Raw genomic sequence first — 25,222 nt, 5'->3', positions numbered from 1 at the left:
TTTCCAAGTTAATTTCTATGTTCAAATTTAAGAAGCATCATCCTGAAATTAAACTTAAACCATTAAAAGTGACCTTCCTGGATTTTCAACAAGCAACACATTCTCCCTGTGCTGCAAAAAGGTCTTACGATTATCCTCTATATCAGTATTTATAATGGTATTTCTCACTCACTTAGACATGTTAGGAGACTTTAGGAGATTAATCTTGGATAATAATCAACAGATAACCAATGGGAGGTAGTGGCTGGCCTTATTTGTGCTTGTACCGTAAATACAACTTAAAATGATGATGAGTTCGTCTGACCAAGACAACATATTTTGAATTGTGTTCAGAATTGAGCTCTCCAAAAACAACCACTCAATACAGTCCGAGAGCTGAAGAGCTTTTTTCACGACACCTTTCCATTTAATAAATGGAAAGGTCATTTAATAATTATTATTGCATTTCTTTTTTCATTTGTCTCCCCCTGATTGAAATGTTCACAGTAAAACACTGATTTAAAACTACACAATGTTTTATATTTCACATGTCTGCGATCAATAATCTTGTTCTCATCTGTCTAAACTAACTGTCAGAGTTTGTCACTTTCCACAGCTTCCTCTGGAGGATTGATGAGAAACTAGAACCGAGGGGTTTTCTCAGGGTAATTGTAATGTCATGGTAAATCTACAGTATCATGTGACATGTTATTTAACACCTGAGACAGATTAACCTCCACTCAGCAGATCTTGAGAAACCGGACACCTGCCTTTGATTTCTGATTGAATAATTATAGAGATCGTCTGTGTCTTTTAATCCCACACGAATCGTCCAGGTCTATAATCAGTCCGCTGACCCGTCTGGGAAAAAGAGCGACCTCGAACCATTAAAATAATCTTCAAGTCATTTCAAAAACAACAGCAGAGACAAGAGGAGTCTGTCCTAACACCACGAGAAGTCCAAGAGTCCTGAAGTGAACTCCTCCAGAGATAAATCACAAAAATAGACTTTTATTAAAACCACTTTCTTTACAAATAGAGTTCATGACGGTCACGCATATCTGTAGAAAAACAACAACAAAAGCCACATGACACCAAACACCAGACTTTTCATAGAGTTTAAAGATATAAACTTGTACACACAATGCAAATGATATATTCTGAATATATATTGATTTGCATTGTTGTATTAGGCCTTATCTGTGCACTTAGAGACATTTTTCTCTGAATTAAACTATGTGCTCCGAGTCTTTCTTTGGATCGTGCCTGAGATACAGAGTCCACTGAGTTATATTTTTTCAACTTCTAAGATTGAACATGGCGCTGCCCGGCTGGTTCTTTCGATTCTGTCTTTTAAATGTGTGATGTGATTGGATTTTGAATGCGAGTGTTTCTAAGCGTCTTGTGATGCAAGACAATTCAGCGTGCAAACGGACAACACAGCATTATCTTATCTCTTCTCTGGGAGCACTGACCTCCATCTGTAGAGAGCGGCTGAAGTGCAATAATTTCCTTCTACTTTGCTTTATTTACCTGCTTATTCACTTTTATTGACTCATACATTTTCTCTAAATATTGTATATTGTTGTCACTGTAAAGCACTTCATTATTTGTTTTATAAAGTGCTCCATTAATAAAGTTTTTATAATGTGTCAGACTTCATGACAAATGGCTATAATTAAGGATTTATATTTTTCCTTTCCCGGTTGTTTCAGTGTTTGAGAACTCACAGAAGTGGCTGTTCGTAGATGGTCGTAGTAAACTTCTTCAATGGCCTGAAAGTAAATGACTCCCTTTAGCTTCCTCTCATCACACTCTGCAGGAAAGGAAGAAGAAAGACAAACATGCGGTTCATTAGGAAACAAAGGACATATTTTAGTCACTGAAATCAACAGCTCTCTGTTGCTTCATGAGAATTTAAAAACGTTTTTTTTATTATTATCAAAAATTCTGCCTTCACAATAGACCGATAGAAGTTAAATGTTTAACTTCATTACACAGCTGTGGGAAATCAGAGAGGCCAATTACATATAGCAACAGTCCTGATGAGAAGAAGACAACGTTGCTAAGAGAAGCAGACGGTTGCTAGGGACACAACTCTCATCACAGACTCTGGAGGAATAACTCTAATCATATCAAGCCGCTGGGAGAAGTCCACTTAATTAGACTTTTAGGTCTATTTACTGTGGGCAATAAGAGAAAGAAGAGGATACACAGCAGATAATGTAGAAACTGAACGCTAGGACAGAGAAATCTATGAAACTAGAGTAAACACATAACTTAACTTAGCTGTGGGAAGCGGTGGGGTTTAAAGACAGCTGAATGGAAAAGACTCAGACGTAACGAGGCAGAGAAACGCACTGATTCATCCCGCTTCACCATCAGCAGAAATGTTCAAAGCTCCTAACGAAAGCTAGTTTAGCTCATTTTAAAAAGGCTACAGAGGTGAACGTTGCTATAACAATAATAATAATAATAATAACAATAATAATAATAATAATAATAAAGCTTTATTGCAGACACAGGTCCATATCATACATATACACAATAAATAGTATAAAAAGGAGATACAAAATACATAGGAAATCACACATTAGCCTATATGACAAACAGGCAATTGCACCAATGTCTTCTTAACCTAGAAGTGAATCTGTAGCAGCTTTTCAGAGGGCTGACTAAGGCTTCAATTATTTGGTTCTCTGACTTGTCCAGGTGGCACATGAAGCTAAACATCGATTGTCTTAAGAGTGCCTCACAGGTAGGGACTCGTGGACACAAATAATTGGCTGGCACTATGCCACCTAGGGACCTGAAGCATTGCATCATTGTATGCTACCTTAAGCCCCTGCATGCTCTTTTTCTTATAGTTATGAACTGACTTTTAGTTAACCAGAAGAATAATCTTTTTAAATCAATAAGATAATTGTTTAGAATTATTGATTTTGTTTAGTAAGCAGATACAAACACCTGACTTCCTTGAGGGATCAGGGGAGACACACAGGGCTTTCATATGCAAACACTCAGCCAGTATTTGCACACACACACACGCCACTCTCCCAGCCGGTCTGACCTGTATAGTAAGCTAGTCGTCGGTGGTCCATGTCAAACAGGAACCACCTTTTCTTCCAGGTCTTCACCCTCCCCCCTCGTTTGGTCAGGAAGCCCGCGCAGCGTCGAGGGGTCAGCCGGAGGTCTGTGCAGCCGGCTACTCCGTGACCCAGGGACTCCAGGTGTGAGCGCAGGTCGAAGTTAGGGGAGAGGAAGAGAGGCAGGCTGCGCTGCTGGAGGGACAAGCTGAGTTTAGATTTAGGATAAAAGAGGCAAAATCAGAGGAAACATTCAAATCGTCAATCAACGGTCTCTAGTTTTTCTGACGTGATCCAATGAAATCCATTGATCTGTGAGGGAGTTTTGCTTCTCCAGCACATGTATCTCAGTGTGTCTGATTTACCCTCTCCTATTCCTACAGTTTGAAATCAAAATAGAGTGACCATGCAAAAACATGACGTACTTGAACTCTACGGGAGCCCTGAGAGGCCAGTTTCTTTTGGTCCCTAAAGATGGCTTCATTGTAGATACTTCCAACATACCTCGGGGGACTTGAGGGGAGACCTGGTCTTTGGTTCCTCCTTTGGTTCTGGTTCTGGACTGCGTGTGGTCTCAGCCTCGACTGGTTCTTTTCTGGGAGAGTTTAATTCTCTTTGCCTCCTCTCTTCCAACAACAATCGCTTTCGCTCTTCCTGGTTGCACACGTGAATCAGAGAAGAATCACAAAACTGTTACAACAGATGTTACGAGACTTTTCGGGGTGTTTTCAATGGACTGCTTGATGTTTGAAGAAATAAGACAGCTGGCTTTAAAATGCACACTGAACGTTCGTTCAACTCTTACACGCTCATCTTCACACTCACATGGCTTCACATTTTTCTGCCTTGGTATTTAACTGTGCATCACAAGCATTCACACATCTGGTGGCTGTTCTCTAAAGGCGTCATGTGCGAGCAGGGTGGGTGTCAGCGATCGGACAGCCGTGTCTAATGCAGGGTGTCGTGGGTGATTAGAGGTGTCAGTGAATGTTTTTTTTCCCACAGCAGGTGACTCACCCGCTCTCTCAGCAGCCTCTCTTTCTCGGCTTTGGCTTCTCTCAGTTTCTTCTCGATCTCCACCAGATCGAAGAGAGACGGGCTGACGGATCAAGAAGTTATATATTTATCAGTTAATTGGCATAGTGCATTCAACATAGTTTTAACCATGCAGATCCTGAGAAGCACACAGAATAACACATATGCACATAATCAACAAAAAAAGGAACCAAGAAAGCTCCAGAGAGGTCAAATCAGAGGGGTTCAACATACCCAGGGGTAAAATCGAAAATAAGACAAAATAACTCAATAAACTGAAATAATCGTTTAAAGTAGCTGCACCTTACACAAAAAAATGGGTCCCTGCATCTTCTTAGTATGAACTATAACGAACACATCCCTGCCTTTACTGTTGCATGCAGAGGTGAAATGAATGAAAGTGAAAAGTCTTCCTCTTTAAGAAAGTGCTCGTCACAGCAGCGGGGTCGTGACTGACCTGGCAGCGCGAGAGCTTGTCGTGCTGTTGCAGGGAGTGATGAGCCCTCCACCGTTGCTGCTCGCAGGTCTGTAAACGCTGCTGTGCCCGTTGCTGAGCCGGTGGGAGGGATGTGGGGATGTGGAAGCCACAGGGCTGTCTGGAAGCGTCCTCACCAACCCTGAGAGAGGACAGTAACAGAGACAGACAAGGACATGTCTTTCTGGATTCTAGTCTCGAGATAATGAGTTGTTTTTATCTACCATTCTTCGGTTTTATTTCTGCTTTTGTACTTTGTGTGAAAAGGAAAGGACGACACACATGGAAAGGACGACACACATGGAAAGACTTGAGCCAATCTTTTAGATCAGGCTCAACAGAAAGGTGTGTGTGTGTGTGTGTGTGTGTGTGTGTGTGTGTGTAAAAAACAGACACTTATGAAGAGACTTTGGGCTTGGGTAAAGGTGAGCTCCTCTGGCTCACCCGGTCGGTTCAGGTAAATCCTGCTTTCCACCAACGCTTAAACAAGTTGCAGTCTGACACACCTTTGATTTGACTAAATGGGAGGGAACTGAGCAAACAGTCGCCACAAAAGGAGGACATGAGCGCAAAGAGAGAGAGAGACGGTTTATTGTTCCATCACATGGTGATCTCAGCATGAACAATCAAGACCACAATAAGAAAGTCATCAAAGCTCACCCTGTACTGACAGCGGCCGGTCGTTCGGTCGGCTTCGGTTCGAGCTCCGTCTTCTGGGCAAACTGGCCGAATCTTTGCCGTGGTCCTATGACACAAAATAAAAAACAGTGCTGCTGAAGAAACATCTTTATCTCATTTTAAATGTTTTGTGTTTGTATATTTTACTCTTAAAATACTAAATATCGAAGGCGTTCCCTCAACCATCCAGTGTTTAAACAAAGGTTCAATGAATGAGTGAAAACTTGTTTTTCTCGGAGCTAAAACAGTAAACTGATCATGAAACATTTCTGCCGTGGTAACATTTAAATCAACAATATTGATAGCTACATATTTTATTATTTTTAATATCATTCTATACACTTATTAAACTCACACCATGACCCTAAACTGAGGTGCGAACCGTGACCTCTGTGAATCTTTACGCCCCGACACCTGACACGGAAGGAGGACGATTATCTGACAATAATTGAAGTTTAAAATGGATAAAATAAGGTCAAGAGTTTTTATAAAGGTAGCCTTTTATGAGATATAAACTGAGTATATATACATTTTAGATTAGCATTCTAACTATGAACTAAAACATTTAAAAACCTCTGTAGAGAAACTACGGTATTTGTTGAAATGGTTTATTTTTGTTGCTCAACAAGAGCTGCATCCATGGCAACATGTTGCTTACCTGCGGAGGCTTGTGAACTGTCAGAGGGGAGAGTGACATCATGCAGGGGGCGGAGCCGGTGACGTTCGACCAATCAGTGAGCGGTTTCTTCTCTCTGAGAACCTGTCGGACCAGATAACGTTTTTATTTGGAGCTCAGTTTCATAAACGTGATGAAGCAGAGCGGACAGACTCATTTATTGCTTGAACAGAGAAATATGACACGTTTAAAGAGCGCAGCAGAGAAGACTGAGTGACTGATTAAAACCTGCTGCCTTCAACATACCACATCTGACCGAGAATGAAAACTGCCACTGAGGATCCTAATGAGTTAAATTATCATTCCCTCACTATCTTTCCCTCTAACCCTCCCTTCCCTGCTTGACTCACAAACACATGAGCAATTCAGACGCCGCATGCCGTCCACAGTTTAACCCTTATCTGTCTCTTCCCTGCTGCACACTCACACATGCTGACGAGGAACGTGTGAACAGGGACGATTTAAACACAGTGTCTGACCCTTTGTATTTCTTCTCTATTCAGTGACAAATCCAGAAATAAAATATACCTCCAACATTTTTTATTCAATCAGACTCCATATTCATAAACTTTCTGTTGAGTAAGTTTCTCTCCGTCACAAAGTGTAAAGTTCTCCGACAGAAGTAAAGCACATCCAGCATGCAGTCATATTGGAGTCGTACACACTTGGTCATGCTGTCTGAACTGTCTCGTCCGTCTCTCCTCCTCTGTGCTGCCACTCCCTTCAGCCCTCCCTCCAGCTGTTCCTGTTCTCTCATTTAGAGGAGCCTGTGATCTAAATGTTACGCCACTTTTCTATAAAAACACCATTTTAAAGGCTGTCATCTGCTCCCATTGATTTAAGCTCTTCTCCCTTTTTAAAGCTTACCGCTTGTCGCAGTGATGTGGAACTTCTCCCAGCTTTCCTTCTCTCCCTCTCACACATCCACACACACTCACATGTACACACATTCACAAAAGCAGCACCCGCCCTCCTTTGCTTACTCCTCCCTCTATCTTTCCCCTCTCTCTCTCTCTCTCTCTCTCTCTCCCCCTCTCTCTGTTTGATTTGCTTGTTCCTCGTCTACATGTCCTCTCCTCAGTTAAACTGGTGCTGTCATCAGTCTGATAAAAGTCACATTATGGCCTGTGTGTGTCAAATCAGGGTTTAGTAGGCAGTAAATAAGTAAGTGAATCACTCACTTTAGTAGATAAGCATTTATATTTCACTCTGATAGCACATGGCAGCGTGGGCCGTCCTCTAAATGATATTAAGGTAGCGCTCACACTGGCAGTCCGTACCGTGCCCAAGCACCTCAGATCGTTCTGTACCGTTCTCAGGAGTGGTTTACTTCATGCACGAGCACAAGCACGCGGGTGCACAACGCTGACAGCCGTCATGATGAAGAAATCCAGAGTTTTATGTCTGTATCTGATTAAAAGGACTCAAAATAAGTCACAAAGCAGTGGTCATGTTCTCCGATGTGCGTCTCTTTTATTTATTTATTTTAATCAATTTGCGGCTGTCGCTGACTCAAAATAAACTGCAAACTCAGTAAAGTAGTGCAGACACTGACTCGACTGCACGTCCATTTATATATTGTTTGTAAACTGAGCACGCTTCATAATAAATCATTCATTAAAATAAAGTTGGTGATTGGGAGTTGAACAGTGTGTTGCTTGTATGCCTGTATGCACCTGTATGCCATTTTGCTCGGATGTCCGCCCACTAGTTTTTTCCTCTGCATCAAAGCCAACACTACATCGGCCTCAGTGAGGGATTATCCGAACGTAATACTGTACTACATTAAAGAAAATACCAGACAGTAAACATTAGAAAGCATATTGGGGTAGGTAATAATTAATCACCATCTTTTGTAATATAATAATGTTATTATCTGAAATCATTTCATGAGAAGCATGACTTCTGATTAAAGCATCAGAAGATGTTGTGAAGAAATATTCCCAGTTGTGGTGCAAGTGATCATAAATCCTTCTTACTGTCTGAGTTGTGTGGACGAGTTCTCTCTTCTCTTTCCTCAGGGCGTTCAGCTCCCTCTCCTTCTGCCTCTCCATCTCCTTCAGCTGCCTCTCCAAATGCTCCACTCGCTCCTGAGGATTAAAGACATGATTCCCATCACTCCTCACTGCCGTGTGGCTCTTCCTCCTCAAAACAAGCGCCACTTGCTGGCTGTGATTCATTTTCATTGACGTGATGTGATATCAGGTAGGTATCCCTGTTGTGACCCGTGTGTGTGTGTGTGTGTGTGGTGTGAGTGAATGCAGAGATGCTCTCCTCAGCGTAGACACAATGCAAATCAAACGTCCACTTTGCAAGTTAATGAGACGCAGGAGAGACACGTGACGGCAGAGCTGAGAGGGAAACTACCATGATAGACTGATATCTAACTAGCATTAAGGAACGCTTATAGCACACATTTTACAAGCAGGCAGACAGACAGACAGACAGACAGGCAGGCAGGCAGGCAGGCAGGCAGGCAGGCAAGCAGGCAGAGATGAGCTGTCATCTGCAGCTGAGTCAACCATCCTCTCACACAATCACTCTCTTCATCTCGTATACTCCTCCTTCTACATACTCGAGCCGATTGAGGAACAATCATTTCCTCATAACTCAAAAACGTTCATCATGTCTTCAATTATTAAGGCGTTTTTGTTTCTTTTTTTATCTGAAAAAAGAAACCCTGAAATGCCTGAATCATTTCCTCAGTCTGTCGTCTTTACTCATAACAAATTGTGGTATTAACGTGCTATTGAAAAGCGAGCATTTTTTATGTTTTTTCCAGGATGTAATCAAAGAATTTAAGGGATTTTTCCTCCTGGCTATGAAGAAAAAAAACTTGTGGAGACTTCAGTTAAAAACAATCACATTTCAGTAATGTTGAGTTACACAGGAACAAGAGTGAAGGAGCACTGCTTTTAGGTAGCAGAAAATCTGTTAGCATTTTCCAAACCATGTGTGCCGGACTGTCGATCCAGCCGTAAAGGTTCAAGCTAAGAGAAACTACTGGATGAATGCTTTCATTTATCGTTGTTTAATTGACTTCACTCAAATTTCACCACGTGTTTACGTGGACATTAGCAGTCCCCCGTTTTTGTGTTTGTTCATGTAGTCATCATATCCCGATAAGTGAAACCAGATTTTTGCAACCTGGATAAGTCTGAAGGAAAAACATGATGATGTGGCGTTCATATGCATTACAACAGTTTCTGACAGCTGCAGACTTCGTGCTTAGGTGTGACCTCAGCCAAGTGACGGAGCAGCAAAACAAACACAAAGATAGGCTGACAACGTCCCACTTGCTGGAAATGAGGTGAATACACCATATCTGCAACACGATGCTGGCACATAATGGAGCTTAGCTAGCAATAAGCCACAGTGGACTCATATTTCTCAAATTTGTGTATTCAAAAATAAACATCACAGGCACTTGCACTAACAAGGTTTTAGAAACTAGGATACTAGTATACAAGCACTGTATATGAATAACCAGGTTTGTCTCTGTGCCTTTCAACGCTATAATCCCAGATATGATCAAAACTGGGATAAGGCTTATAACCAGGACATTTAAGTCCATGTAAACACTCAGTTATGCTTTCATTTTTCTAATGGTGGTACCGGATCTAGTTTCTAATTATTCATCTTGTTTTACTCTAAGCTCCGCCTCCTACCTGTAACATCACCCGACTCCTTGAGGGGGGAACTTATGACCACCAGTCAGTCTGTCCTGCATGACATAATTATTTAACATCCTTGAGGCAAAGAAGATGAGCTCTCAGGCTAAGTTTAGACACTAAGTATATAATCAATCAATTAATCAATCAATTGTTATTTTCATTGTGCCTAATCTCAACAAAAGTCCCCTGAGGACACTTCACACACAGAGCCAGTCTAGACCGTACTCTTTAAAAAAAAAGAAAAAAAATGGATACAACTTGATCAGCCAATGAGAAATCAGCTGGCAACAGTGTGCCTCTAAACGGGCCGAAACCTCGAGCAGAACTGGACTAAACTGGGTACAGATATCTGCCAGGAACCAGCCTGGAGTGTTTTTACAATAACCAAGAAGAGAAGAGAGAACAGAAAGGACTCATTCACAGGATTTAGTCTCTCTTTAAGCACGTCAGTTATGTGGCTGTATGTGGTCTGTAGTTAAATCTTTACTTAAGGGGCGTGCAGGAGACTGCACCACTTTCATTTCTCATCTTTTATCTTGTGGACTTATTTATAGCTTTAAAAGCTGGTGTTATTTTTGTTTTAATTTCCTATCCTTCTTGTATGTGTGTGCTGTTAGGACAGCTTTAAAAAAACAAGGCAAACACACACGACTTGATATTAATGTTTGCATTTTCTTTTCTTTGTTAAAGTTATGTTTTGGTTCATAATTTTATTTACTGGACTGGACAGCTGAAGAGAGACAGGAAATGTTAGGAGCAGAAAGCGTGGGGTGACATGCAGCAAGCAGGGGACGTCAAACTCGAACCCAGGTTCGGGTTTTTATAACCTCTCTTGATGGGGGGAAATAAGTAAATAGGCTATCAAGCATTTTCTCTGTCAACACTTTTCTCATGGGTTTGTCTGATGATGGGATAAATGTGTTGTTTTAATCATCACCATGTGGAGCGACATTACCCAACACTTTTAAAAATAAAATCTCAGAGCTTTGAAAACGCACATAAAGATTAATAATCTCTGAAAGCACTCTGTGCAGGCTCTTTGAGCTTCTAGAAAAGCTGTAGATTGACAGTCCTGCAAATAAAAAATAAGACTGAAAACAAATGTTCACCACAATAAATCACCATCAGGACAAAGAACACACTCGGGTCGAGCCTCTCTGCTCTGCTGTTAGAAATGTAGGATTCATCACAGATGTGTCAACATGCTCCAGGTCTCTTCACATCGTCGTGTGAATCCAAACCTTTTTTATTTTTTTATTTTATTCTAACAGATTCTCTCCATCATTAAGCTGCAGCTTTTATTTTGAATGTTCACTTTAAATCAAGCTTCCTTTGCAGCTATGTTGTCAATCTTTCTTTAGAGTGCCTGAGAGGGTTTGACAAAAGAGGCCCGCTCTTTTCAAAAGTGAACAATGTCCAATCAGAGGCTGTTCACTGGCACGCTGCCTCTCAAAAAAACCGGTCGGACGCTCCAGGTGATGACTGGGATTAATCCTTTTCAGTTAGTGGAAAGACAGGAAACCATGACCGTTGTTTTAGTCGTCAACGGTTTCGCTTTTATTTACTCTGAATAAAGGTCAAGAATAATTCTTTATAATCTGGTCCCTTTTCTCCTTAAGTGCCCAGCTTTAGCATTAAGCTAACAAAATGCATGGGTGTCATTGTTGAGATTATAAAAATCCTCCTGTAAAATATTTTCCCTGTTGCTGCTGCTCTGCTCTGTCCCGCTCCTTTAACGCTCGGTGGCCTCTGATGTAATTAAGCCTCACACAGTCATGTGACTGGTGCGAGTGAGGTAAAGAGTTCACACTCGTGTCAAGGCCTAACCTGGAATCAGAATCAGAATGGTGGACTGCGACAGGACATGTGACATGTGTGTCATTTAAAGGGATACTTCACCCATTTACATGAAGCTGTGTATCATTAGAAACATGGTAGTAGTGTTGAATGGTCGTGAATCCAGCCCTCATTTTGCCCTGAGACGAGAAAAATATGATTTTCTTTGCCTGGAAGTTTTCTTCATGTGATGCAATATGACGCTTTTTGCATCACATGAAGAAAACTTTCAAGCAAAGAAATTTTACACCTTCACATTCACACACTGATGCCAGAGGTTTCACACACAGCCGGTGACGGAGCAGCAGAGGACACTCAGGGTTACGCGCCTTGCATCGACGTGTCTTTGGAAGCTGGGGATGGAACCCCCAACCTTCTGGTTAAGAGACAAAAAAACTTTACCACTGAGCCACAGCTGCCCCAAAATAACAATCTGATGTTATTTGTGTTCCAGTATGTTTGTTGGAATCAGATGCAGCACTTCTCTCTGATAAAGTTTAACAAAAACATTTATTAATGGTGGTCTGTTTCTCTTGTAGTCAGAGGAACAGAAAACTCGAGCCTTATAGTCAAAATCCAAAATCAAAATGTAAAAAATGAGTTTGAAGTCTACTTAAATTGGTTTTGAATCTTTATCAGGGCTCCTTCATATTTCTGATCCAGTTTGAAGTTGACAGAAGTCTGAATTGACTGTCAGCGTAAACACTGACGTGAAGCACATGACAGGCTGATAGGACATGAACCTGAAAAACACGTCAGGAGCAGCTGATACAAACAAACTCCTCCAACACACTTTGTGTACCTGTGCTTTGTTGACTGCATGCTGCTGACACGAGATCTCCGTCTCCTCTTCACTCTCTCCCTCCTTCTCTTTGTCCGTCGAGCTCTCGTCCTCCTCATCGATGCCGCTCTCCTTCTCCAGAACACGAAACTCCCAGTCCTCAAAGGCCCGGGCTGCTGCTTCCATCGCCTCTTTCTCCTGAATATAAACACAATGATCAGTCTAATATAACAGTCTTCAGTAGGAGTAGGTCTAGGTTGATTAAAATGGTATATATATATACTCAACAAAAATATAAACGCAACACTTTTGTTTTTGCTCCCATTTGTCATGAGATGGACTCAAAGATCTAAAATTCATTCCAGATACACAATATTACCATTTCTCTCAAACATTGTTCATAAATCTGTCTAAATGTGTGATAGTGAGCACTTTTGCTTTGCTGAGACAATCCATCCCACCTCACAGGTGTGCCACATCAAGATGCTCATCAGACACCATGATTAGTGCATAGGTGTACCTTAGACTGTCCACAATAAAAGGCCACCCTGAAATGTGCAGTTTTTGCTTTATTGAGGGTCTGGGGACTCAGAACCAGTCAGTATCTGGTGTGACCACCATTTGCCTCATGCAGTGCAACACATCTTCTTCGCATAGAGTTTATCAGATTGTCAATTGTGGCCTGTGGAATGTTGGTCCACTCCTCTTCAATGGCTGTGCGAAGTTGCTGGATATTAGTGGGAACTGGTACGCGCTGTCGTATACGCCGGTCAAGCACATCCCAAACATGCTCAATGGGTGACATGTCCGGTGAGTATGCTGGCCATGCAAGAACTGGGACATTTTCAGCTTCCAAGAATTGTGTACAGATCCATGCAACATGGGGCCGTGCATTATCTTGCTGAAACATGAGGTGATGTTCATGGATGTATGGCACAACAATGGGCCTCAGGATCTCATCACGGTATCTCTGTGCATTCAAAATGCCATCAATAAAATGCACCTGTGTTCTTCGTCCATAACAGATGCCTGCCCATACCATAACCCCACCACCACCATGGGCCACTCGATCCACAACATTGACATCAGCAAAGCGCTCACCCACACGACGCCACACACGCTGTCTGCCATCTGCCCTGAACAATGTAAACCGAGATTCATCCGTGAAGAGAACACCTCTCCAACGTGCCAGACGCCATCGAATGTGAGCATTTGCCCACTCAAGTCTGTTACGGCGACGATCTGGAGTCAGGTTAAGACCCCGATGAGGACGACGAGCATGCAGTTGAGCTTCCCTGAGACGGTTTCTGACAGTTTGTGCAGAAATTCTTTGGTTATGCAAACCAATTGTTTCAGCAGCTGTCTGAGTAGCTGGTCTCAGACGATCTTGGAGGTGAACCTGCTGGATGTGGAGGTCCTGGGCTGGTGTGGTTACACGTGGTCTGCGGTTGTGAGGCCGGTTGGATGTACTGCCATATTCTCTGAAACGCCTTTGGAGACGGCTTATGGTGGAGAAATGAACATTCAATGCCCGAGCAACAGATCTGGTTGACATTCCTGCTGTCAGCATGCCAATTGCACGCTCCCTCAATGCTTGCGCCATCTGTGGCATTTTGCTGTGAGACAAAACTGCACATTTCAGAGTGGCCTTTTATTGTGGGCAGTATAAGGTACACCTGTGCACTAATCATGGTGTCTGATGAGCATCTTGATGTGGCACACCTGTGAGGTGGGATGGATTGTCTCAGCAAAGCAAAAGTGCTCACTATCACACATTTAGACAGATTTATGAACAATGTTTGAGAGAAATGGTAATATTGTGTATCTGGAATGAATTTTAGATCTTTGAGTCCATCTCATGACAAATGGGAGCAAAAACAAAAGTGTTGCGTTTATATTTTTGTTGAGTGTATATATATATGTGTATATATATATATATATATATATATATATTCTCATCTGGTGTGCAGCAGGCGTGTCACTCAATTAGACGAAAAACCTAATAATAAATCAATCTAAGTTATTTGTTCTAGAAAGAAACGTTCTCTAATTACAGCAACAACTTCAGTCGTTCAGTGTGCCCAGTCTGAGATAAGACCATGTAAAAAAAAAAAAAAAAAATTCCAAGAGCTGAGCGGGTCGATCTGTAGAACTGTAACACTCGTGTCTGCTCTTCCTGATCGTGTCACTCTGGAAAAAGAGACCTGAGATCTCAATGGGACTCAGCTTGTTAAATCAGTAAATAAATCAACTAATAAAAGATGTATGTTCACCTTGGATGTGTTAACACGAGCTCATACTAATGTGATGAACTGCAGTTTGATTTTGATCTGCAGCGAGCAAGCGAGCAGTGAACAAGCCCAGCTACTTTTTCCCTACTGAGAGATTATTTAAAATATGTTCAAAGCAATATCTTAAAAAATGAAATGAAAAAAAATGTGGATTTTTTTTTTTTATTGACTCAGTATACAATGAAAAGTGCCTCCACCAAATCCTTATATTCTATTTTAACATATTTAGTAGTTTCAATAAATCTCCAGATTTTTTAACCTCCACAGATTAGTTGTGTATTTAAATAACTTCCCCCTCTACGGGAGCAGCCGTCTTAATATGAATATAAAAGGGCTCCAGGAAGTTTTAATATGAGGAAAATGCAACTCAATTCCACTCATTTTATTTACAAAACGGTCAGAAGATGGAGGTTGTAGTTCTTTGTCACTATCAGCACTTCAATGCTTTGATGCAAATCATGTAAAATGTTCCTGACAGTCCAAACTCGTACAGTCCTCGCTGTTCTCTTCTGAAACACCTGTGCTGCTGTTCTCCTGCACGCCGTCCTCTGGATGTGAACACGTCTCCGTCGTGTTCTCAGTGGCGCACACATTTTTGACAAACCAGTCAGTGGAGATCTTTGCACATAAATCTGACATGTCCCAACAACAAACTAACAACCTGCTGCTGGAGGTCGTAAAACAAAGCCGTCTATTATCCGCTTGTGTCACATTCACAAAGACCACATGTCTTTGTGAACACATGAACTATGTCTGTGTGTAATCTAACTGAGCAGCTACATATCAGGTTGAACAGGAACTGAACAATCACACACTGTGCAGAAAGAAAAAAAAACAACATTCACACTGAGCCCTGATGAAACATGTCGTCATGAGTCAAACAGCACCGTCAGTATCGGTGTCAGATTTTTGCCCCCTTTAGTCTAATTATTAGTTATTTTATTTGAGCCATTTGTTTTTAGATTGGTCCATCTGTTTACCTCTGTTCCCTCTAAATGTTGATGTATTTGTTTTTATATGTAAAGCACTTTGTAAACAGTTGTTTTTAAAGGTGCTATATAAATAAAGTTATTATTATTATTATTAATTTTTTTCCTAGAGATTGCAAGGAACGACATGACTACATAGATTTTCAGTTTCTATGTAACTAAACTGTGATTCTAATGCTGAGCTTGTTGTTCTCAGAAATGGTTGTTTGCATCTGTAAACAAACAAGAAGTCAGAAGAAGCAGAGACGAGGCCATGTGCTTGTTTTGACTGCTAACTGAATCACAGCTGATCTAATAGATTTGCTATTAAGATAGCTCGTTTACTCGTTTGCTGAACAAGAAAAACCTCGGCAGCTCATCTGTCAGTCTACAGCTGAACTGATCAGTGCAGTCGGGCACAAGTTCACCTCCTCTCAAGGCTTCAGTCTGAAGAGGTCGAAACTCTCCGACGTTGTTGAGATTTTTGCTTTCATCAGGAACATCCAGAAACACAACGCTTGGTACGATGTGACGTCTTTTTAATGAAACGTACAGCTTTGAAAAATATGTGATAGCTGGAGCCAGTCAGCACAGGTTGATTATCTCTTCCATAGTTGTTAAATATTCGATGTCAGACTTCATCTCTCTGTCAGAGGGACAGCTTTAGATTATTCCGACATGAACACTCACATGACGTGTTTTTCTTATGATCCTTCCAACGATGGCACATTGGGTCAAAAAGCAGCACAGTGGTGAGATAATCAGCAGATTATAATTTGATTATCTGACGTGGGAAGACTCTCCTGAACCTCTCTGGTAAAGTGATTGTCCCTTTGTAACGTCTCTAATAATAGAACAACACACAATTTGACGTTTCTTCTTGTTTCATCTCGAGGTGCTGCAGCCTTTAAGCTCACCTGAGTTCAGACTTGAGCCGCGTTAAAGTAAACGTTACATCAACGTTAAAAGGTCGGACGTGGTCAGACTGTCTTTAACACGGAAATGACCAGCGGGCTTCTTCATGAGAGCGACATGTTTAAAGTGTCTTCATGTTAAAGCAAATAAAGTCAAATTGTGTTTTCACACAGATGCACAAAATGTGTGCAGTATGTTTGAAAGCAGCAAAAAATATTCAGTGAAATTCACCGGAAGCCAGCAGGCATGTTTAAAACATGAAACCAGTGAGGTCATAGTGCCTGCAATGAAGCATCATACTCTTTTCTACTGAAGTATGTTTGACTCTTTTGTTGACTAAATGTGTGGCATTACACAAAGCATTGATGTAAAGGCAAGAAAAAGCCATCATTATACTGTCGCCTCGTCTGTCATCTTGATTTCTGCAGCAACATTTGAATTAACAGCTCAAGGTGATGGACAGCCACCAGTACATGTGACTTAACAGGGCTGCTCTCAGATACTTTTCATATAAGATGAAGCAGAACCTGTCAGCATATAAAGACATTATCCGATCCTTTTTGAATACGCTGCGTTCAGCTCAGCCGCTCACCTGCTGCAGCTGCTGTGTCAGTCGTTCTCTCTGGCTCTCAGGCTGACTGGGGATCAGTTTCTCCTTCTCCTCACACTTCCTCTTGAGTTCCTCCACCCGGCTTCTTTCCTCCTCCAGCCTCACTCGCTCCTACGAGGTCACAGTCAAAGAGAGAGAAAAAAAAAAGGGTAAAGGATAAAGAAAACAAAAGCAGGACAGAAATCATTTCTTCTAAAAAGAATACAATGAAAAATCAATTTCACAACCATGTTTGTATTGTTAGTAGTGAAAGACCGCAGACCTCTAACTCAAACCAGCTCTGCTCCAGCTGTAGCAGCCGGGAAATGATTTATCACTGACAACATTTTGTGTTGAGGTTGGTTGAATGTTCAGAGCTCGCACATTTCGAAATAAAATTCCTTCAGCGTGCTGTGGCGATGCTGGAAGTGTTTCAGTGTTACAGAAACTCCGTGCAGCTTCATTATCATAGGAAACAGAAGAGTTCATAAATACTGACCAATCAAACACATAACCAGTGTCAGGTTACCTTTTGTCTGTCTCTCAGTCTGTGCTCCTCTCTCTGTGTGGCGTGCTGCCGTAGAGCCTGCAGCTTCTGTGCGTGTTTGAGCAGCTGGTTCTTCTCCGCCTGCAGCTCTCCCTGCAGCAGAGCGATCTCCAGCTGCAGCTGAAAGCACAGCACACGCTGCGCTGAATCATACTGACCAGAGGTTGAGTAAGTCACAGATATGCATTCCTTTAACGTGGCTGTGCCGGCTCGGAGATTAAAATGTGCAGACTGCAGCAGAGACGCAATCAAAATCATTTGAGTGTTTCCCTGAACTCTTTGTTGTTTTTGTTGAAGAAGTCGTTGAGTGTTAAAAACAAACAAACAAACCTTTGCAGCCTGATGTAACCTTAACCCCCTTTTTGCATTTTCATCACATGTCAATGTGGATTGTTTTTCTTAATTTGTCATCAAGTCTCTGAAATCCTTAAAAGTAAAAAAAATAATAATTCACAAGTAAAAAGGAAGTTCAGATAAAGTTTTCTCCCAACAAAAGATAATCTGTTTACGATTCTATATATTTGAATAAACAGATTGAGTATCGCATTGACCGAGCACTTTAGCAATTGCCAATTAACTATCTCTCAACAAATAGATGATCTGTTAATTGAAATAATTAACCATTCAATGATGAATTCTGTGTAAGCCACACAGACTTACACCACATGAGCTGATGAGATACTTTGATGTTTTTGTGCGGTAATGGTCTCACACGCTCACCTCGATCTTTAGTTCCTCCTTGTGTTGGTCGATCTCTGTGATCCGTCGTTGGATCATAGACGGTGACTGAAGGATCCTCAGCGAGCCGCCCTCCAGCTTTTTAACGCAGGACTGACAAAAAGAGGGAATAAAAGAGGACAATGTCAGCACGGCCACGCTCAGACCAACAAAGCGTTCAGTCGAGAGATGCGTGAGAGTTGATCTTTTCAATTTCAAGGAGGAGGAGATGCTCTCTCTCTTCTTTCACGCAGTTGAAACTGAGGATAAGTTCAAATACTGCATTATCATTAACAGCTGCATCGTACCCGCTCACTCTCCGTGCTGCTGCTCTCAGTATCTGACTCCGCCCCTGAGGAGGCGGGGCTCTGACCGTTGGCCACTCTGGTGATCCAAGGCGGCCTCGGACCCTGCTGCCACTGACTCCTGGGGCTCTCCATGTTGTGTTGGGGCATTTCTGAGAGGACAGAGAGAGTTAATGAGCGACACAGAGCTGGAGCAGATGAAGAGGCCTGTCTGACTGTAGGGAGTAACGTCGTAGTCTAATCTGCTGCACGGTTGGAGGCGTGTAAGGGATCAGCTGATTGTTAACAAAGATGACATCACAGCTGACTAGTGCTGAATTGAAAATCCCCCCTCGGCTTTCAGGAACTGGTGTGTGAAGGAGGAGAAACCCTCCCAGTGAAGAGAAAGAGAGAGCGAGGAGATTTCAGGATGTGGCTGATGGTTTGTGGTTGTGTTTCAGAGTTTCTTTCAGAGTGAAGGACTCTGGTGTTTGTGCACTGATAAATACTCTTTTCTTTTCGGAGGCCTTTGAAGTGCATGAGCAGCAACAGAGTAAATGAATGGAGCGAGAACAATCGATACAAAACTACAAGGAGGCATCGCCCATAAAAATGTTGGAGCACATGAGAGGAGTCTTTGAAGTCTTTCTGAGGTGTTCTGTTTTGTCCCGTCTGTCAGGTGACACTGCTTTACATCAAAGTGCTTCCCAACATTTAGGAATTTGTCGATCTATAGCTTTTGTATTCTGCTCCCTTTAAGGGATCCACCCTTTATTTATTCCTCTACCCTAAAACAGAAACACAAACCGAGTTGTGGGAAAATACTTCTGATTCCTTGTGTTCAACCTTTTCCCACCATATTCTCTCGCCCCCCCCCCCCCCCCTGTGCCCTCCCTCTCCTCTTTAGTCCAGCCCCAGCCCTTATTAGGGTGCAGTGGATGGAGGCAGAGCGGGAACAGAGATAAATACACGGACGAGATAAGAGTGAGGGCTTCCAAACATCAGCTGGCACTGTGACATCCTCAGACAGAGACAGACAGAGACAGAGAGAGAGAGAGAGAGAGAGAGAGAGAGAGAGAGAGAGAGAGAGAGAGAGAGAGAGGGGGGTGGGGGGGGAATATAAAAACTATTTCTCATTATGAAGAAAATCTACATACTATACATTTTCAACTACAGGCTGCCATCACTGGTGAGGCCTCGCGTTAACACCTCTATACTTTGGTCTGATGGGGACATTCAACAGTGACAGTCTGTGGACAGGTGACGAGTCAGGACTGCAGGAGGGGCCAGTTGATCCCCCGCACTCTTTAACTACAGAGCCATGTTATGTCGCTCCATCGGTCCCTCGACTCTCACTTGCCCACCCGTCCCGTCTCTCTTCAGCTGTCCAATCAGTGAAGGCAAAAAGACGCACTAATCATCTTCAACATACAAGATCATTTAAAAAATGTTTTGTGTTGTACTTACTGGCTTTGCACGTCGTTTTGCAGAGAGGCCTCTGCTAAATGAAGAGAAGTACATGCTTATACATAATGGAAGGATTGTATGTCATCAAACATCCGTTTCTTTTTATTTAGTAAGAACCCGCTGACTAAGGTGAAAGTAGGGCTCTCGCCTCTTTACAGAGAACACAGTTAAACTGTCAGCTGGCTACCTGTACTGATCGTTTTGAATAAATCCCGCTGCTCTTTGACCCTCTACTTTCCAGTAAAAGCTGTCAACTACCAGAGAAATCCCACAGAGAGAGCTTCACGCTGAGTCATAAAACAAACCGCTGCAGTCTGACCTCCAGCTAAAGTCCACTCAGATACCCTATCAACACCACACAGAGAGAGAGAGAGAGAGAGAGAGAGAGAGAGAGAGAGAGAGAGAGAGAGAGAGGTGGAGGAAAGTCCAGGATGTCATGTTAACAAAGATGTTTTGCAGCCAACAAAAGGTTAAAGAAACAAAACCTGAGCCAAACGAGAGCGAGAGAGAGAGAGAGAGAGAGACCGTTAGAAGAGCTCAAACTGTGGATCTCAGAATCCGCAGATCGAGGAAAAACAGTGTAAAGTTCAGCCCGGGAGCCAAATCGAAGAACAAAACACAGTTCTGTGCCCAGAATAATTAGGCTCGATTGTAGGGAGGGAAGCGCCTCTGGAGAACAAGATGAGAAAACAGAGATTCAAAAAGACAAGTCTATGTGTTTAATGTGTGTGTGTGTGTGTGTGTGTGTGTGTGAGAGAGTCCGAGAGGACTTCATGAGTCTGCAGTGCTAAAGATCAACCACTGATAATAACCAGCAACAGCTGATTCACCATCACACGGGGGCAGAGAGAGAGAGAGAGAGACTCATATTATCTCACCATGTGCTCGAGTATTCTCTCTCTGTCACGCTGAGCTTTCAGTCATACCACTGACTGTGTCTGATGATGAATGATGCACGTAGCAGTCAGTTTACATGTTCTGTTGCTGTGTGGGCGAATACAAACAAGTCTATTATATCAATGTGACTGCTGCTGAAGCTCTCCTCAAGGGAACAGGAAGAGAGAGAAAGAGAGGAGACAGCTTGAGGCGTACGTTGTGTTTATGAGGATATACCGTCTTCGCTTACTCTCAGATATACTTCACTTTGGTGTTTCTACATGAATCGTAAAATTAATTTAGTGGGGGAAAAGTGCGGCTGGAGATAAGAGAATCAAAAGACCGAGAAGACATTCACTCGTGTTTACTGAATAAAATGATGCTTGTTGTGCTTTTTTGGATTTGTTCTGCTGCTCGGACTAAACTACAGTACAATGATATCACCACCCGGTGTGGCAGATACACCAGGGAAACATCTGGATCTTAACAACAGATTTGAGGTCTAATGTGTTCCTTAAACTGAGAGCTGAGAGCGCACCTCTAACCGCAGCAGCCCGGTGAAATGACCTTGACCCTGTATGGACCCCTCGGTGGCGAGAGACAAAAAGAAAAAGTGTGGCTAAGCACTGTGTACACAAAACCATCAAGTCAACACGGACAACAGCTGTATTCCAACACGCAGGACAAAAGGCCTCTGACGGAGGCATGCGCTGTGTGGCTGTGAACGCAGATTAAAGTCTGTGCTCTCAACGCTCTGTACTATGGAAAACATGTCACACACCGAGCACGTGAGCTTAAACGCCCTGTAAAACAAGACGCAACGTACAATGACGAATTAATCCACAGAGGCCCGACCAAGAGGTCAGGTCAATGCAGCCCTGTCAGATCTGTGACAGAAATATCTAATTAAATGCAAGCTTGTGAAAACTCTTTTGGAGATTTGGCTCAATCCGTACGGTGTTAGCAAACAGCGAGCGAGGTGATGCAGCAGTGACGGGGACTATCCTATGTGCGCAGCACTGTAATCAGCAGAGAGGTGATGTGTGTGAGCTGTGTGGGAGGAAACACAACTGTTGGGTACAGCGAGGAAGGACTCGCACACAGCGGGGTTTTTTTAGACACACCAGACATTTCTTTCTAGTATACAGCAGACAGACGTAGAGCGTTATTTATTACAACTCGTCTCTTCATCGTTTTTGGCGGGCTTGATGTCCAATCAGAGGGCTTCGTGCCAACCCCCTGCTAACATCTATTTAACTGATCTTCCTTGACGTTTTTCTCATTACTTTCCCGATCAGTGGAGAATAACTATTTTTCATTTAACCAGGTTGGTCACATTGAGATTCAGAACCTCTTTTTTCAATGGAGACCTGGCCAAGACAGACAGCAGCAAAAAAACACATATATACACAAAGGGAGACGAGGCACAGTTTACTAACATTTTGCGTTATAATGGGAACATCTTTGAGTAAGCAGTTCAAGCACTCAAGCTTAATTATAGAATCAGCTTCCAGGTCTTTCATTTTAGAACTGAAGAACACCTTCACAGTCAGTCTGATGAACTTTGACTCAACAGCTCTTTTTTTTGCCGCCTGTACAGAAAACATCCAAACACAGAATAACTGACCTGCTTGGTGATGGACTGATATCCAGAATAAAAAGATACAACATATTCATGGTTGTAAAAGGGACTTCAGCTCTCATAGCACTTTACTAGTCTTCTGATGCTCAGTGGACATGACAGCTGGGGGTCGAACCCCAAACCTTCAGTTTGAGACAACCGACTCTATTCACTGAGCCACAGCCGCCTGTTGTCCACTTGAAGGTATCTGACATTCTGAATATTATTACAGACAAAAATCAGATATACACACAATGTAAACATATTGTGGAGTAATGGCTTCCTTTGTTGTTCTCGTCTCTCTCTGTGTCCACATGGATGTGACGGCACTCTCTTCAGCTTGTTTATGTTTGGCTTGGAGGCTCAGTTGACAGTAAAACAGAGACATAAAGCATCTATCTAGATAACAAATGAATCTTTAGACTCTGTCAGCGGAGTCCTCTCATCTGCTTGAGGCATAAAACCAAAAAACCCCAAACCAGCCATTAATCTTCAGATCTAGTTTGACAAGTCCATGTTATTTCCCCCTCTACAATTACAGGCTGTGGGTTCCTTCAAACAGGCCGAATGTGCACTCTTTAAAACTCTGTGATCAGCGGCAGGCCAGACATCATCACAGCTGTGTCGAATGCACAAAACGTTTCCAAAGAGGAGAAGATGTGTGCCCTTCTTCTTGTCACTTCCTTTATCTAACCACTCTTCACTTTGGGTCTTCTGACAGGAGAAAACACAATAAGTCCATAATGTGTGATTTTATAAGGCTTGTGTTTAGATGATAGGATGTAGCGTTGTGTCGCTGGCATACACACTAATTGGTTTGTGCTAGATTCTTTGAAAAGGTTAAATAACGACCACACCTTCTACATGTGTGCACGTGAATGCAACATTTAATTGCAATGATTTTTACTGGCCTGTCTTTGCATTTGTGCAAAGATGATACTGTCATTATACGGATTAATAAACACTGGGGACTCTCCAGCAGTGACCTCTGGACCTGCTGCATGTTGCTCCCGCTGGCTCGGCGCCAAAGAGCAGGAAGCTGTCACCACGGTACGCAGTTGTGAGCCGAGAAAGCAGGTGAGAGGAGAGTGTTTTGGCTTTCATTCAGCTGTCAATGTGTGACTGCCAGACAAAAGTGGCAAGTCCTGAATGGCACCTGGGCGGCAAAGCACAAGATCAAATACACACCCAAGCAGGAAAACAAATGTAGTTCAATGGATTCTGAATCATACAATTGACCCACTTAAAATCCTCTGACTATCAAAAGGGAAAAAGAGAAGCGAGACCTCAGCTGCAGGGCTCATTTCTGCACTCACACTCTTTGTTTCCTGGTGGGTTTTTCTACATTCTTTCTGAATTCTTCTGACAAGCTGAAGTGTTGTGCAGTGACAAAAGTTGCTGTGCGTGTAGAAGATTTTATTCTGCACTTCAAATGATCAGTTTGTGCAAGGTTATGGAGTGAGTCTCACACAAGCCAGTATGGCAGAGATTATTCTCAAGAACAAAGGCTGAGGACGAGCAGAGATTTAGATAAGAGAAAACAGACAGCAGAAGTAAGGCCTGTGCATTGTTTGAGAGTTTTTTGAATTGTCTGCAACATATATTTGTTTTGTTCCCAATACCAAAAGAGTATTTTTTTTGTAAAACAATGGTCTGCACTTTTTGAATTTAAGCAAGAGAGGCAAGTTTCTCGAATGTTCAGTGAGACAAAAAGCAGCTGTTCAACAACTCTGATTGATCATAAATCTGACCAGGAGTCTGAGGCTATTAACCAATCAGTCAAAGTCAAATGAACTAGGAATATTTTACAACCACAGTGAACATTCAGCTCCGTAAGTAGCCTCACAGCTGCCCAAAATTCAAAGCTATACCCTTAAGATATGTTGCAACTCAAGACATCGACTCAACCTGCCAATGTTTAATCAAACAATCTGTCTTAAAAAAAATCAAGTGCATGAATTATAAAAAAGCCAAAAAAAGTTCATGCTTTGTCACTCAATGAAAGGAAAGTAGAGCTTAGCCTTATCAATGAGATGTAGTTATAACACTGTTGCAAGTGAAGTTTTTAAATGATGGTCAGGGAAAATTACCAGGCTGCTAAACCAGAGATGACAATAATAATATTATTGATGGCTTAATTCCATTTATCTTCTAAACCCAGGTGTCATGTGTCACACTGTTATGGAAAACTGGGACACGTATAAAACAGAATCAAACCATAATTAACGTGATTGGACACACCTGTGAGGTTTTTTTTAAAACTGTGACGAGTTTAAAAATCAGCTGTGTAAAGTGTTGCAGCGCATATGAAATGCATTAGATATACATTTAAACAGAGTTAAGGATTGAAGGTGTGTTATGGGAAAGGGCAGTTCTCGTCCCCATCTGTATGCTGTCTGAAGGTTCAACTGCACTGTCAGAGATTCCTTTGGCGTGAGTAAATCCCTGGGAATCATGATGCAAGAAAAGAGTGATCCATTAATGACAGCACAGGACGCAGGGCTCAGACACAGATTTGGCCAAAGGGCGGACCCAACAAGGCGTGTGTGTGTGTGTGTGTGTGTGTGTTTGTGATTGTGTATGCGAGTGAAAGACAGAAAAAAAAAAACTAAAGACAGAAGTCCCCAGACAGCAGACCCTCCCAACAACAACCCAATCTCTCCTCACAATCCTGCCTCCACCTACACTCCCACCAACCCTGTTTACCCTGTGCGAGCTGATGGAGGG

General features: G+C 42.3%; 1 protein-coding gene across 2 annotated transcripts in view; it reads right to left on the bottom strand.

The window, feature by feature from the left end:
- The window catches only part of phldb3 (pleckstrin homology-like domain, family B, member 3), a 27,966-nt gene extending 2,744 nt beyond the window's left edge, over positions 1-25,222 (bottom strand). Inside the window, exons 1-14 of one of the 2 annotated variants that reach the window (XM_079343576.1) lie at positions 25,202-25,222; positions 18,556-18,704; positions 18,251-18,361; positions 17,513-17,650; positions 16,987-17,115; positions 12,242-12,418; positions 7,909-8,019; positions 5,912-6,013; positions 5,236-5,320; positions 4,558-4,717; positions 4,083-4,164; positions 3,570-3,719; positions 3,050-3,260; positions 1,710-1,795 (exon numbers count right to left, since the gene is read on the bottom strand). In XM_079343576.1, coding sequence (XP_079199702.1) covers positions 1,710-1,795; positions 3,050-3,260; positions 3,570-3,719; positions 4,083-4,164; positions 4,558-4,717; positions 5,236-5,320; positions 5,912-6,013; positions 7,909-8,019; positions 12,242-12,418; positions 16,987-17,115; positions 17,513-17,650; positions 18,251-18,361; positions 18,556-18,702 — 1,689 coding nt within the window. In that variant the 5' untranslated portion in view covers positions 18,703-18,704; positions 25,202-25,222. Of the gene's footprint in view, positions 1-1,709; positions 1,796-3,049; positions 3,261-3,569; positions 3,720-4,082; positions 4,165-4,557; positions 4,718-5,235; positions 5,321-5,911; positions 6,014-7,908; positions 8,020-12,241; positions 12,419-16,986; positions 17,116-17,512; positions 17,651-18,250; positions 18,362-18,555; positions 18,890-25,201 lie in introns of those variants that run through there. The other variant, XM_079343577.1, reaches the window with a different exon arrangement.

The sequence above is a fragment of the Symphodus melops genome, assembly GCF_947650265.1.
Source record: "Symphodus melops genome assembly, chromosome: 5".
NCBI lineage: Eukaryota > Metazoa > Chordata > Actinopteri > Labriformes > Labridae > Symphodus > Symphodus melops.
Note: the sequence above shows the minus strand (reverse complement) of the source record. Positions and strands in the feature narration are given on the sequence as shown.